The following is a 12,061-nucleotide window of genomic DNA, read 5'->3' as shown; positions in this document are numbered from 1 at the left end:
TATATCAGAAACATTCAGGCAAAATATGTTAAGTCCAACAATCAAAAGAGGCATCATCACATGCATTCCAAAAGCTAACAAAAATAGACAGTTGTTAAAAAACTGGCACCCAATTTCCCTACTAAGGTCTGTGTATAAAATACTCAGTACATGTATAGCCAATAGAATTAAAAAAACTTTGAATACACTAATTCATGAAACTCAGACAGGGTTTATCCCTGGAAGATGTATTAGTGAGAACATTAGACTGTTATATGATATTATGTTTGAAGCAATTTTTTTAGGGTTAAAAGGCACTGTTGTTACTTGTTGACTTTGAAAAAGCTTTTGACACTGTCTCTAAGGAATTTATAATTCTAACAATAGGAAACTTTGGCTTTGGACCCAATATGGAAAAATGGATCAAAATATTAATCAATAATCCTACATCTTGTGTTATACAAAATGGTCATTTATCTCAGTTTTTTCACAATGAAAGGGGCTGTAGACAAGGCGACCCGGTCTCTCGATACATATTCCTTTTAGTGGCAGAAATTTTAGGAATAATGATCCGTAACAACAGCGCAATAAAAGGAATGACGTTGAATAATACTGAACATAAAATTGGGCAATATGCAGATGATACTGAATTATTTCTTGATGGATGTGAAGAATGCTTAAGCATAGCAATTGACACCCTAAATAATTTCTACAAAATGTCTAGTTTAAGAATAAATGTAGAGAAGACTAAAAGCAATATGGATAGGCTCAATGGCAGGTAGTAACATGATGTTATGTCAGGATCTTAAGCTTGATTGGCACAGTGGGGATTTTGATGTACTAGGAATAAAGCTTAATCCTAACTTGAATAACCTTTGGGTAATTAATACAAGAAAAAGATTAGAAATCATTAATAGAACTCTAGGGAATTAGAGGAAAAGACATTTGACATTAATAGGGAAAATAACAGTTGTTAAAACTTTAGTACTGTCATCATTGGTGCATATATTCACTTCACTCCCAAATCCTCCAAAGGAATTCATTGATAAATTTAACAATATATTTTATAAATTCATCTGGAATGATAAGCGCGATAAGATAAAGCGAACAATACTTATTAGAAAATATGAAGGAGGGAGACTCAGAATGGTTAATGTAGAGGTATTCATAAACCCATTAAAACTGTCATTATTAAATAAATATCTCCAAAATAAATACACTAGCCCAGCACCTTTCCATTCAAGGATATATTTCCTCTTGGAGCCAACATTGAAAATTATGTGAAAATAATGAATCCCTATTGGAAAGATGTGTTGGCAGCATGGGGAATATTTTATAGAACACATAAAACCGATCTTACAGACATTAATCAAATCTTATCTGAACCCCTTTGGTTCAACCATCAATTCCAAACTAGTAATTTTATTATAAGACATTGGTATTTTAAGGGTATTCACTCTATAAGAGACTTGTGTAATGATCAAGGTATTTTGTCATGTAATGAACTTAAGAAAACTTACAAAATCAAAGGCACAGTTCTTGATTACTACCAGGTTCTTGCAAATGTACCAAGAAAATGGAAAGATACTATTAGAAATAATCTATTAATTGTTCATAACCACTATCTCAGCACATCACTGATATGTTTACTTTCAGCACCAAAGAGGTCAAGATATTTCTATTACAAGCTTTTAAGTACTGAAAATTTCCCTTCTACATGCGAAAAATGGCAACAACTCTTTGACACTAATCCCATGGGAACACATTTTAAAGATTATAGAAGATGTACTAAATTGATTGACTTTCAATTTAAATTTATTCATAATATTATATACACAAAAAAAGAATTACTGAAAATGAAATTAGTTGATGATGAACTTTGCTCTTTTTGTAACTTAGTGTCTGAAAATTTGATACATATTTATTGGGAATGTGAATGTGTGAAAACATTCTGGCTGAAACTGAAAGAATATATTGACAATAAAACAACAGAAAAATTTACCCTGACAAAATATACAGTCTTAATTGGTGGAAATAATACTGACGTCATGAACCATATACTTCTTGCTGGTAAAAAATACATTCATCTATCAAGTATTAAAAACACCAAGTTATCACTGGACGCAATTCTAAAAATACTGGGTGATATTTTCAAAACTGAAAAGTTTATTGCTACTAAGAATAATAAAATGTTACAATTTGACAGAAAATGGTCACCACTGCTGCCACATATCCAGTATGTATAATTTTTATCCATATGAACTTTTGTCTTATTGTGTACTTGTGCTGTTGCATCATTTATTTGTGTATCTATGTAAGGGCTGAATGCATTTGTTGTTAACTAGGTATATTTTGTTGATTCAACTATTGTTGATTCAACTGTTTTAGATATGTAAGGGCTGAATGCATTTGTTGTTAACTAGGTATATTTTGTTGATTCAACTATTGTTGATTCAACTATTTAGACATGTAAGGGCTGAATGCATTTGTTGTTAACTAGGTATATTTTGTTGATTCAACTATTGTTGATTCAACTGTTTTAGATATGTAAGGGCTGAATGCATTTGTTGTTAACTAGGTATATTTTGTTGATTCAACTATTGTTGATTCAACTATTTAGACATGTAAGGGCTGAATGCATTTGTTGTTAACTAGGTATATTTTGTTGATTCAACTATTGTTGATTCAACTGTTTTAGATATGTAAGGGCTGAATGCATTTGTTGTTAACTAGGTATATTTTGTTGATTCAACTATTGTTGATTCAACTGTTTTAGATATGTAAGGGCTGAATGCATTTGTTGTTAACTAGGTATATTTTGTTGATTCAACTATTGTTGATTCAACTGTTTTAGATATGTAAGGGCTGAATGCATTTGTTGTTAACTAGGTATATTTTGTTGATTCAACTATTGTTGATTCAACTGTTTTAGATATTTTAGATGTAGAAGGCGATGTGGTGGCGTGTGGTCCTGTGTATAGTGCTCAGATCACAAAATCAGTTGAAGTTAAGCACCGTTGAGCTCGGACAGTCCTTGGATGGGTGGCCGTGTTTGGCAGTTTGACTCCTGAGAGTTTATAGGACGTCGGTCCTGCCCCACAACGAAGCACATGTGAAACATGTGGTCTCACCCTAGGCAAGTGATTTTGTTCAAGAATTGCCTCTGTTCACCCAGCAGAAAATGGGTATCCAGTGAGATAAAGTTATGTGACTATTAATAGGCAGCTTGGGTTATCTGGGGTAATAATGATGATGTTCAGTGTATGCGCTTAGAGCATGTCCCTTAGTGATGTGGATGAGGCGCCATATAAGTACTCTTATTATTATTATTATTATTATTATTAGGTACATTAACTGCTACCACATTTGATTAACATGAGTCAAAATGTTTATCAGGACTAAGTATATTTTGATCTGTAAAACGAATAAGGCTGCACACACAGTTATTTACTCTGTAAGAGGGAACCAAGAACAATATGAAGTTTGTGGGGTTTATTTAGGTGTGGAGTGGATAAAGTTTCATGTCACCTTTAGTGGTGAGTGAGTGAGTTCAGTTTTACACTGCACACAGCAATATTCCAGCCTTATGTCAGTGGTCTGAAAATAATCGAGCCTGGACCAGGCAATCCAGTGATAAATAGCATGAGCATTGTTCTGCGCAGTTGGGAACTGATGACGTGTCAACCAAGTCAGCGATCCTGACCACCTGATCCCATTAGTCACTTATGACAAGCAGCCATGTTTTACTGCAATCACCTTTAGTAATATTCCAGAGCTAATACTGCCAAGCTTCCAAGCATAGAAATATAAAGTCAATACTTATTATATTATAACTAAATGTGCTGCTGAAATGTCAAATTGTGTTGACGTTTTACAAATTTTGGTCCTCTTGCCATTCACACATAATCACACTGTGTGATTGATATGAGTATTTAGCTTGAAAATAAAAGTTTAAATAAAAGATTGAATAAATAAATAAATAAATAAATAAATAAATAAATAAATAAATAAATAAATAAATAAATAAATAAATAAATAAATAAATAAATAAATAAATAAATATTCCAGCCTACATCTTCAGCACGATGAGAAAATACCACATAAACCACATTTCTACAACACCAACTCATGTCAGCAAGGAGATAGGGGATGAAAATAAAATAATTCTAACAAATCAAATCTACTGATCTCCAGTTCTTAAAAATCTCATCCCCTTGAGATTTGAACTGAAACACCTAAATCTAAACTGAGAAAAACACAGTCTTAACCGCAAGTGTTTATTTGTCTGAAATAACAGACAGATAATCAAAGTTACTTTTTGCCAGTATAAAAGATTAAGATCAAAGCTTACACTTGTTATTGAACAGTTGAAAATGCCCCCTTTTGCTACTTTTATCTCCTAAAATTATATAAACTCAGCATATTTGAAATCAAAGGACACTCGCTTGATATGTTAATAGTCTCATCTGCTATGCTCTTTGTTCTCAACAGAATCAACATCAAATCTAAATCAAAGTAATTGCAATCAAACAATTTAAAAAGTTTGACTTTCTTTCAGTACTATAAACTATTCTTTGTAGTTGATTAATTTTCCATGGGAGTGAAAGCTTTAAAAGTTCAAAGTTTTAATGAACTATACTGTTGCTGACTACATGTAAATATACAAAAGATCCTTCCACAGGCAGATACGTAGAACATGGTTCTGTATTGTTTTTTGTCTTATTTAGGAACTGAATAAATTTCATTTACAAATTTCACATCTAGTGTACAATGGTGCAATTTGTTACTTTAAAGTGATGACTAACATATCATGAACATTTACTTTATATAGACTTCAAAAAATATTCAGTCAGTAATATTCAGTGAGTGAAGTGATATTTCAAGATTTAAACATTTTTTCAGGCAATAATCACTCCCAAGATATTGTATTTTTTCAATTAATTGGAACATTATAGTGCCCCGTTTAAATAGGCTGTTCAGTCTGTTTAAGTTGACTTGAAAGACAATTTACTTCATTGCAAAATATTTTTTATCAAAAAGATCGGACAATTTACTTCATTACAATCTGCAGATATTGAAACAAGGCTCCCATGATTTGGCTTAAAATTCAAGGCCATTTGTGAGTGTCAGCTCAAAACTTCCAGAATCGTTGACAGTGTATACGCAGGGCTTGATTTATTGCTTTGGTACTTGCTTTGGTGCAACCCAATACAGTAGAATACTTTTATAACGAACACGGATAAAAACGAACTGACGGATATAGCGAACTGTTTTTAAAGTCCCGAATAAACCACTATATGTTATCATATAAAAAAGTCATATAATGTGCTAGTAGTTAATTCTCCATAACGAACCTACCGGCTATAGTGAACTGATTTGTAATCCTCCACGAGTCCCATGTAACACTAATTAACAGTGTGAATAACAAACTGAGCGAACTCAATCAGTATCATTGCCAGTTACCGATGCTCACTATGAAATCATCGGCAGTCCCAGTTAACACTAATTAATGGTGTGAATAGTCAATTGAGCAAACTCAATCGACATTGTGAAGGCCGTTTCCGATCAGCGCGACGGAATACCCCGAGTTGATTCGGAATGTGATGATGACGACACACACAGTGATGAAACAGACCAGGCCCCACCTTCATTCCCATGCTTTACGACCTCCGGCAATCTGATTGGCTAACACTTCTGTGTACAATACACACTCCAGTTTTTTTTACCCACGTGAAGTTGTAGTTTGCATCATTAACCAATCAGATTGCGGGAGGCCATAAAGCCCATCGCTGACAACCTAGCTTTGTATACTTCGGTGAGTGACGAGTGTGTAATTGTCCGGTTTTCAATCACATCGCCGTGATTTCGTGATGCACCCTTGCAGGTTATATAGTAAGGGGGTTGGACAGTAAACCGACACTTAGTTTATCGATTTTCGGACCCGCGGTGGGCGCCTGTGTATTATTACAGACTTTGCAGTGAAAAGAACGTAATATAAATGAATGAATGTATAAATAAACTGAGTAGGAATGTGTCATACTGTATAGTGTGTTTTATTGTTCTTTCAATGGATTTTCGTGAATAGCGAACTACGGATATAATGCACTAATTTCAGTGGTCCCTTGTTGTTCGTTATAGAAATATTTTACTGTATTACGAAGGGCAAGCTAGTTATTAGTCAAACTTGAACCTGGTGAAAGTTAATGTTCGAGATATAAATCAACAATAAATCTAACTAGCAATGTCACTAAGGTGACATAATTCCCTGCAGCAATTTATCAAATTAAACTTAAATAGTAATGAAAATGAAGGTAGTAGTTTAAGGTGAAGCCCAATATGAAGCTTGGTGATGAATAAGAAAATCAAGGGACCAGTTTTTGAGATTACATGTTGACAAGCTTAACATGCAGGTGAACTGGCTGAAATCATCAAAGTGTCTCCGTGACCTTGAACATTAAGTGTCATGTCGAATGTGAAGAAAATCCTTTGAATGGCTCTGGAGATATCTCGCTGACAAGATTAACATGCAGCTTAACATGCTGAAATCTTGTAGTGTCGGCATGACTTTGAAAATTAAGTGAAGGTCACCCAAATCGACTGGGCCCTGCACCTTCCCTACAATAAACTTGGTGTTGAATGAAGAAAACTCCGGAATGGTTCTTGAGATAAATCGCTAACAAGGGTAAAAGGTTAAAGTCCCCTTGTGACCTTGAAATGAATGTAAAGGTCACTATTCCTGACTGAGACCTGTGTTTTGCTATGATGAACCTTGGTACCAAATATGAAAAGAATCTAGTGGATTCTAGATATTGCAATTCGTACATTCTGACGAATGGACGGAGCCTAATACTACATCCTCCACATCATGCTATACGCGCTGCGGGGGATAAAAAAGAAAGAGTATGTCAGCTTATTTTTCTACTAGAGTTTGAACAGCTATGGCACCGAAACATTGATTTTTAGAGACACATCTCGGCTATGACAGCTCTTGTACACAGGGATCAGCAGCATCTCTGTGCTGCTGCAGTTTCATGAGTACTACACACTGCAACTGAAATTTGGCTGGTGCAACTAAATTTTTATCTTAAGTTGCACCTGGTGTAAGTACGTAACATCTCTTAAATCGAGCATGGTAGAGAATTGAGATGGTGGCTCCAGACTGATATTATGTAGGATTAAGTGGCAAGCAACAGGTTGGTCAGCATGCAACATGAGAACAGCCATGATCAATATTAATTATGACTGACTGGCATATCAGTGTAGAGAGCAAAGAAGGAAAATAACTGAAGTCGAGGCCTGAGGTACTTCTAGAAGTACAACATTAACTTACATTAAAGCAGCCATGTTTAATGAGAATACCAAATGACCTTGACCTATGGTAGCTATACCCCAACACTTGTAGAGATACATCAAAATGATGCTTAATTCTTGAAGGGGTAGCAAAACATCAAAACCATTAGGGTACCCGTCCACTTCATTAAAAATATCCGTTTGTACACACAACAGTCCCTGGTATTGGATAGAACACTATAGAGTGATGGCATGTAAGTTATGAATTAATTGATATATGTTAGAGATGGTCCTCTGTTGCTGAATATGGAATAAGTGTCACAGTGCTCCTGTGCTGAGATAGGAAATGTAACACATAAATGTCACCAGAGACCATGGATTGTCACTGCACCATCGCAAACAACATTAACGAATCATACATCATACACGTACACTGATCACTGTTTACTGAGCATTGCATCATGTGTGGCACTTCCTGGAGAGTACGATCGTGATGAGGACTGTTGCAGTGGATGCTCCACGTCAAACATATCAGTCCTGGCGAACAGGATGGGTTGGATGGTGAATCAGAGGATGGAGTGGACAATGATAGGAAGACGTGAGGTCATGGATAAGGTGGGCATGGACAGTAACAGGAGTGGGTGTGGACAATACTAGGGGTGGGTGTGGACAATACTAGGGGTGGGTGTGGACAATACTAGGGGTGGGTGTGGACATGTATTGGGGTGGGTGTACACAATAATAGGGGTGGGTGTGGACAGTAATTGGGGTGGGTGTGGACAGAAATAGGGCAGGGTGTGGAATGGATTGGGGTGGGTATGGATGGCGACATAGGTGGGTGTTGCCAGTGATTTGAATTGAGTGAGTTTGGTTTTATGCTGCTTTTAACAATATTCCATCAACATCACTGTGATGCACTAGAAATTTGCTTCATGCATTGTGACCACGTAGGAAATCAAACACTGGTCTTCAGCACGACAAGCAAACACTATAACCACTGTGCTACCCCACTGCTGCTCCACTGATATGGGTGTGTGTGGATAGTGATAGGGCAGGTGGGGACGGTTACGGGTGTGAGTAGGCCCTGATTTGGGTAGAGGTGGACACAACAGCAGCTGAAGACAGGGTGGATGTATATGGGGTGGATCAAGATGGTGTAGTCGTGGGTGCACATGAGATAGGTGTACACGGACTGGATGTAGAGTGGGTGGATCTATAAGGAGTGGTTAAAGGGTGACTGGGTTTAGTCAAGTCAGGTTTAGATTTCTAAATACAATGGGGGCATACACCGGGTAGGTAGTGGATGTAGACAGGGTGGGTAGAGGAATGGTATGAGGCTAAGTAAAAGAGTTTGCGTGGGTATCAAGTCACTTAAGTTGCACTTACTGTATCCAACAACGGCAACACCTGCATCATCCACATCAACGTTGTAGCTGTTACGTAGAGACATAAAGTCCTCCACACGTGGGTCCTCTCTCCATTCCTCATCCACAGGGTCTCCAGCAGGTTCAAACTCCAGTGGGTCTGAGATAGGAAAAAAACACCATGTCTAACACAGGAAACAAACACCACGTCTGAGATAGGAAACAAACACCATGTCTGAGATAGGAAACAAACACTATGTCTGAGATACGAAACAAACACCATGTCTAACATAGGACCCATGTCTGAGATAGGAGACAAACACCCTGTCTAACATAGGAAACACCATGTCTTACATGGGAAACAAACACCATGTCTGAGGTAGGAAACAAACAATGAGTCTGAGATAGGAAACAAAGACCATGTCTGAGATAAGAAGCACACCACATCTGAGATTTTCTTAGGAAACAAACACTATGTCTGAGATAGGAAACAACACCTTGTCTGAGATACGAAACAAACACTACGTCTGAGATAGGAACCAAACACCACATCTGAATTTGAAAACAAAGGCCTATTCTGAGAAAGGAAACAAACACCATGTCATCCACAGGGTCTCCAGCAGGTTCAAACTCCAGTGGGTCTGAGATAGGAAAAAAACACCATGTCTAACACAGGAAACAAACACCACGTCTGAGATAGGAAACAAACACCATGTCTGAGATAGGAAACAAACACTATGTCTGAGATACGAAACAAACACCATGTCTAACATAGGACCCATGTCTGAGATAGGAGACAAACACCCTGTCTAACATAGGAAACACCATGTCTTACATGGGAAACAAACACCATGTCTGAGGTAGGAAACAAACAATGAGTCTGAGATAGGAAACAAAGACCATGTCTGAGATAAGAAACACACCACATCTGAGATTTTCTTAGGAAACAAACACTATGTCTGAGATAGGAAACAAACACCAAGTTTGAGATGGGAAACAAACATCATGTCTGAGACAGGAACCAAACACCACATCTGAATTTGAAAACAAAGGCCTATTCTGAGAAAGGAAACAAACACCATGTCTGTGATACGAAAAAAACTCCATGTTTGAGATATGAAGAAATCTCAAGAAGGTTATTGTCAGTAAACAGTAACCTGGCAGGTCTAGGTTGGGTTACAGAGCTCAAAGCAGGTTTAAGTTTGGATACAGAGCTCAAAGCAGCTCTAACTTTGGATACAGCACTCAAAACGGGTCTAAGTTCAGAAATAAAATTCAAGTGGGGCAAGACTAAAGCATAGAAGTTACTACTCATGAAACAATCTTAAGCACAAAGATAAAAACCTAGACTGAAGTTGATTACGACACAATAGCAATATTCCAGCTATATGGCAGTGGTCTGTAAATAATCGAGTCTGGATCACCAGACAGTGATCAACAGCATGAACATGGATCAACGCAATCGTAAACCCATGACAACGTGTCAACCAGGTGAGCGAGGCTGACCAAACGATCTCGTTAGCCACCTCTTACGACAAGCATTGGTTGCCGAAGTACACACAATACCCGATTTTTCACGGGTCTCCAAAATGGAAGCTGCAGTGATGAGAGATTGATCATTTACCATGTGGAGCTTGTGTGACGATCAGTGAAGCATGGCCCAAACTCATCAGCTCCAGGTTGATACATATCTCATCCTTCGAGCTGTCCATCAGGAACACCTGTAGGGGTGACGACTGCACCTCGCACACACTGCAACAACATCCACAGATAAATACTCAGCAGGTGAACTAACACCAGATATAGACAATATGCATCAACATTACAATACTGTACCCAACAACTGATGCTGCACACAGCAATATTTCAGCTACATGGCGGTGGTCTGTAAATAGTCAAGTCTTGACCAGCCAATCTAGTGATCAACAGCATGAGCATTAATTTACGCAACTGGGATAAGATGACATGTATCAACCAAGTCAGCAAGCCTGACCACCCGATTCTGCAAGTTGCCTCTTACGACAAGCAAGGGTTACTGAAAATCAATTTTAACACAGACCTTCATGGGTGCTTAACACTATTAAATGAAAACACAAGAACATTTTAAGGTGCACTTCGGTGGATTATTGTATGTTAATGCATGTGGGGACAGAGTACACTGCAGTAAAGCTGTATTAGAGATTTAGTAAAGGTGAAGTGTAAACTGTACATTGTATTTATACATGATCATAAAGGTGAAGTGTAAACTGTACATTGTATTTATACATGATCGTAAAGGTGTCATGTTCAAATTACTTCAAACGCAATGTATATGACACTAATGAGATAAGTGTATACATGATAAAACAAGACAGGACACAGTAACAATCGAGGGCTCAAGGGAAGTAAATATAAACTAGTACGAAAACATTTCCATCTAGTAACATTTAATCAAATATTTTGTGATATTCGAGTCAGAATATTTTGTGCTATCAATATGTCATGGTTGTTTCAGGGTTTAATTTATCAACAATAATGCCACCTGTGTCGGCTCTTCATGTTATGAAGCAGTCATGGGTTCAGATGCAAATGAGTCAAACTGATTTATCGTAATGAAACACAGACATAACACAATGGATCATCAAGCATAGATAAGTGAGGCCTGCACTGTATTACCATGGACAGTGGGCTAGCCAGATAGAAGTCACCAGCCCGTTGACTCCTGTATCTGACTGAACATTTCACAAAGACTTTGAAGTTGTTATTTGTGGCAGGTGACACTTGTTTGCTGTTTCTAAATCTTATGTTTATTATTAATGTTAATAATTTCAATGACAATGATAAGAAATGACAAATCTGAAAAGTGTGTTTAATTTTATTCTATGGGTCCTGTGAATTTTCAGTGGGTCATAGAGACCCCTGAAACATACAGGACCCAATGTTCTGCTCCTTTGAAACACTATTCATGAACACTGCAATGCTGAAGCCCATTTCTGGTGTCCCCTTGCATGACATGGCTGCTATAATGCTAAAAGCGGGATTGAAACCATACTCACTCGCTCACTTACTCACACTTTCCGCACAATGCATATTGCCATATTCAATCTGAGCTGTAATACAATGTAACAAATTTTGTGATTATGTCTGTTAAAATCTACAGAGTCTTCCATTCTCAACTATTTCTCTTTTAATTTATTAATGGAACAGCACACACATACTATTAAACATTTAAAAAAAATTAATAAGAATCACCCAGAATCCCGTCCGGTATGGAGGACGCAGTTATCAGAACCATAAAATATTTTTTAGGGTTTTAGGATATTGGAAAATAAGATCTCTATTCATAAATAGTGTCACAGTCAAACACATTACCAGCCAAGACAACACAATACATATAAAAAATAGTTAATTGTATCGCTTGCACAAAAAGCACCCAGCAAGGATGACTG

General features: G+C 37.1%; 1 protein-coding gene across 2 annotated transcripts in view; it reads right to left on the bottom strand.

Annotated features, from left to right (window-relative positions):
- The window catches only part of LOC137296690 (tudor domain-containing protein 1-like), a 91,246-nt gene that overhangs the window by 64,866 nt on the left and 14,319 nt on the right, over window positions 1-12,061 (bottom strand). For both annotated transcript variants that reach the window (XM_067828509.1, XM_067828511.1), the window contains exons 9-10: window positions 10,258-10,385; window positions 8,656-8,793 (exon numbers count right to left, since the gene is read on the bottom strand). In XM_067828509.1, the coding sequence (XP_067684610.1) occupies window positions 8,656-8,793; window positions 10,258-10,385 (266 nt within the window). The remainder of the gene's footprint in view (window positions 1-8,655; window positions 8,794-10,257; window positions 10,386-12,061) is intronic.

The sequence above is a fragment of the Haliotis asinina genome, chromosome 9, assembly GCF_037392515.1.
Source record: "Haliotis asinina isolate JCU_RB_2024 chromosome 9, JCU_Hal_asi_v2, whole genome shotgun sequence".
NCBI lineage: Eukaryota > Metazoa > Mollusca > Gastropoda > Lepetellida > Haliotidae > Haliotis > Haliotis asinina.
This window is presented reverse-complemented; position numbering and strand designations above follow the sequence as displayed.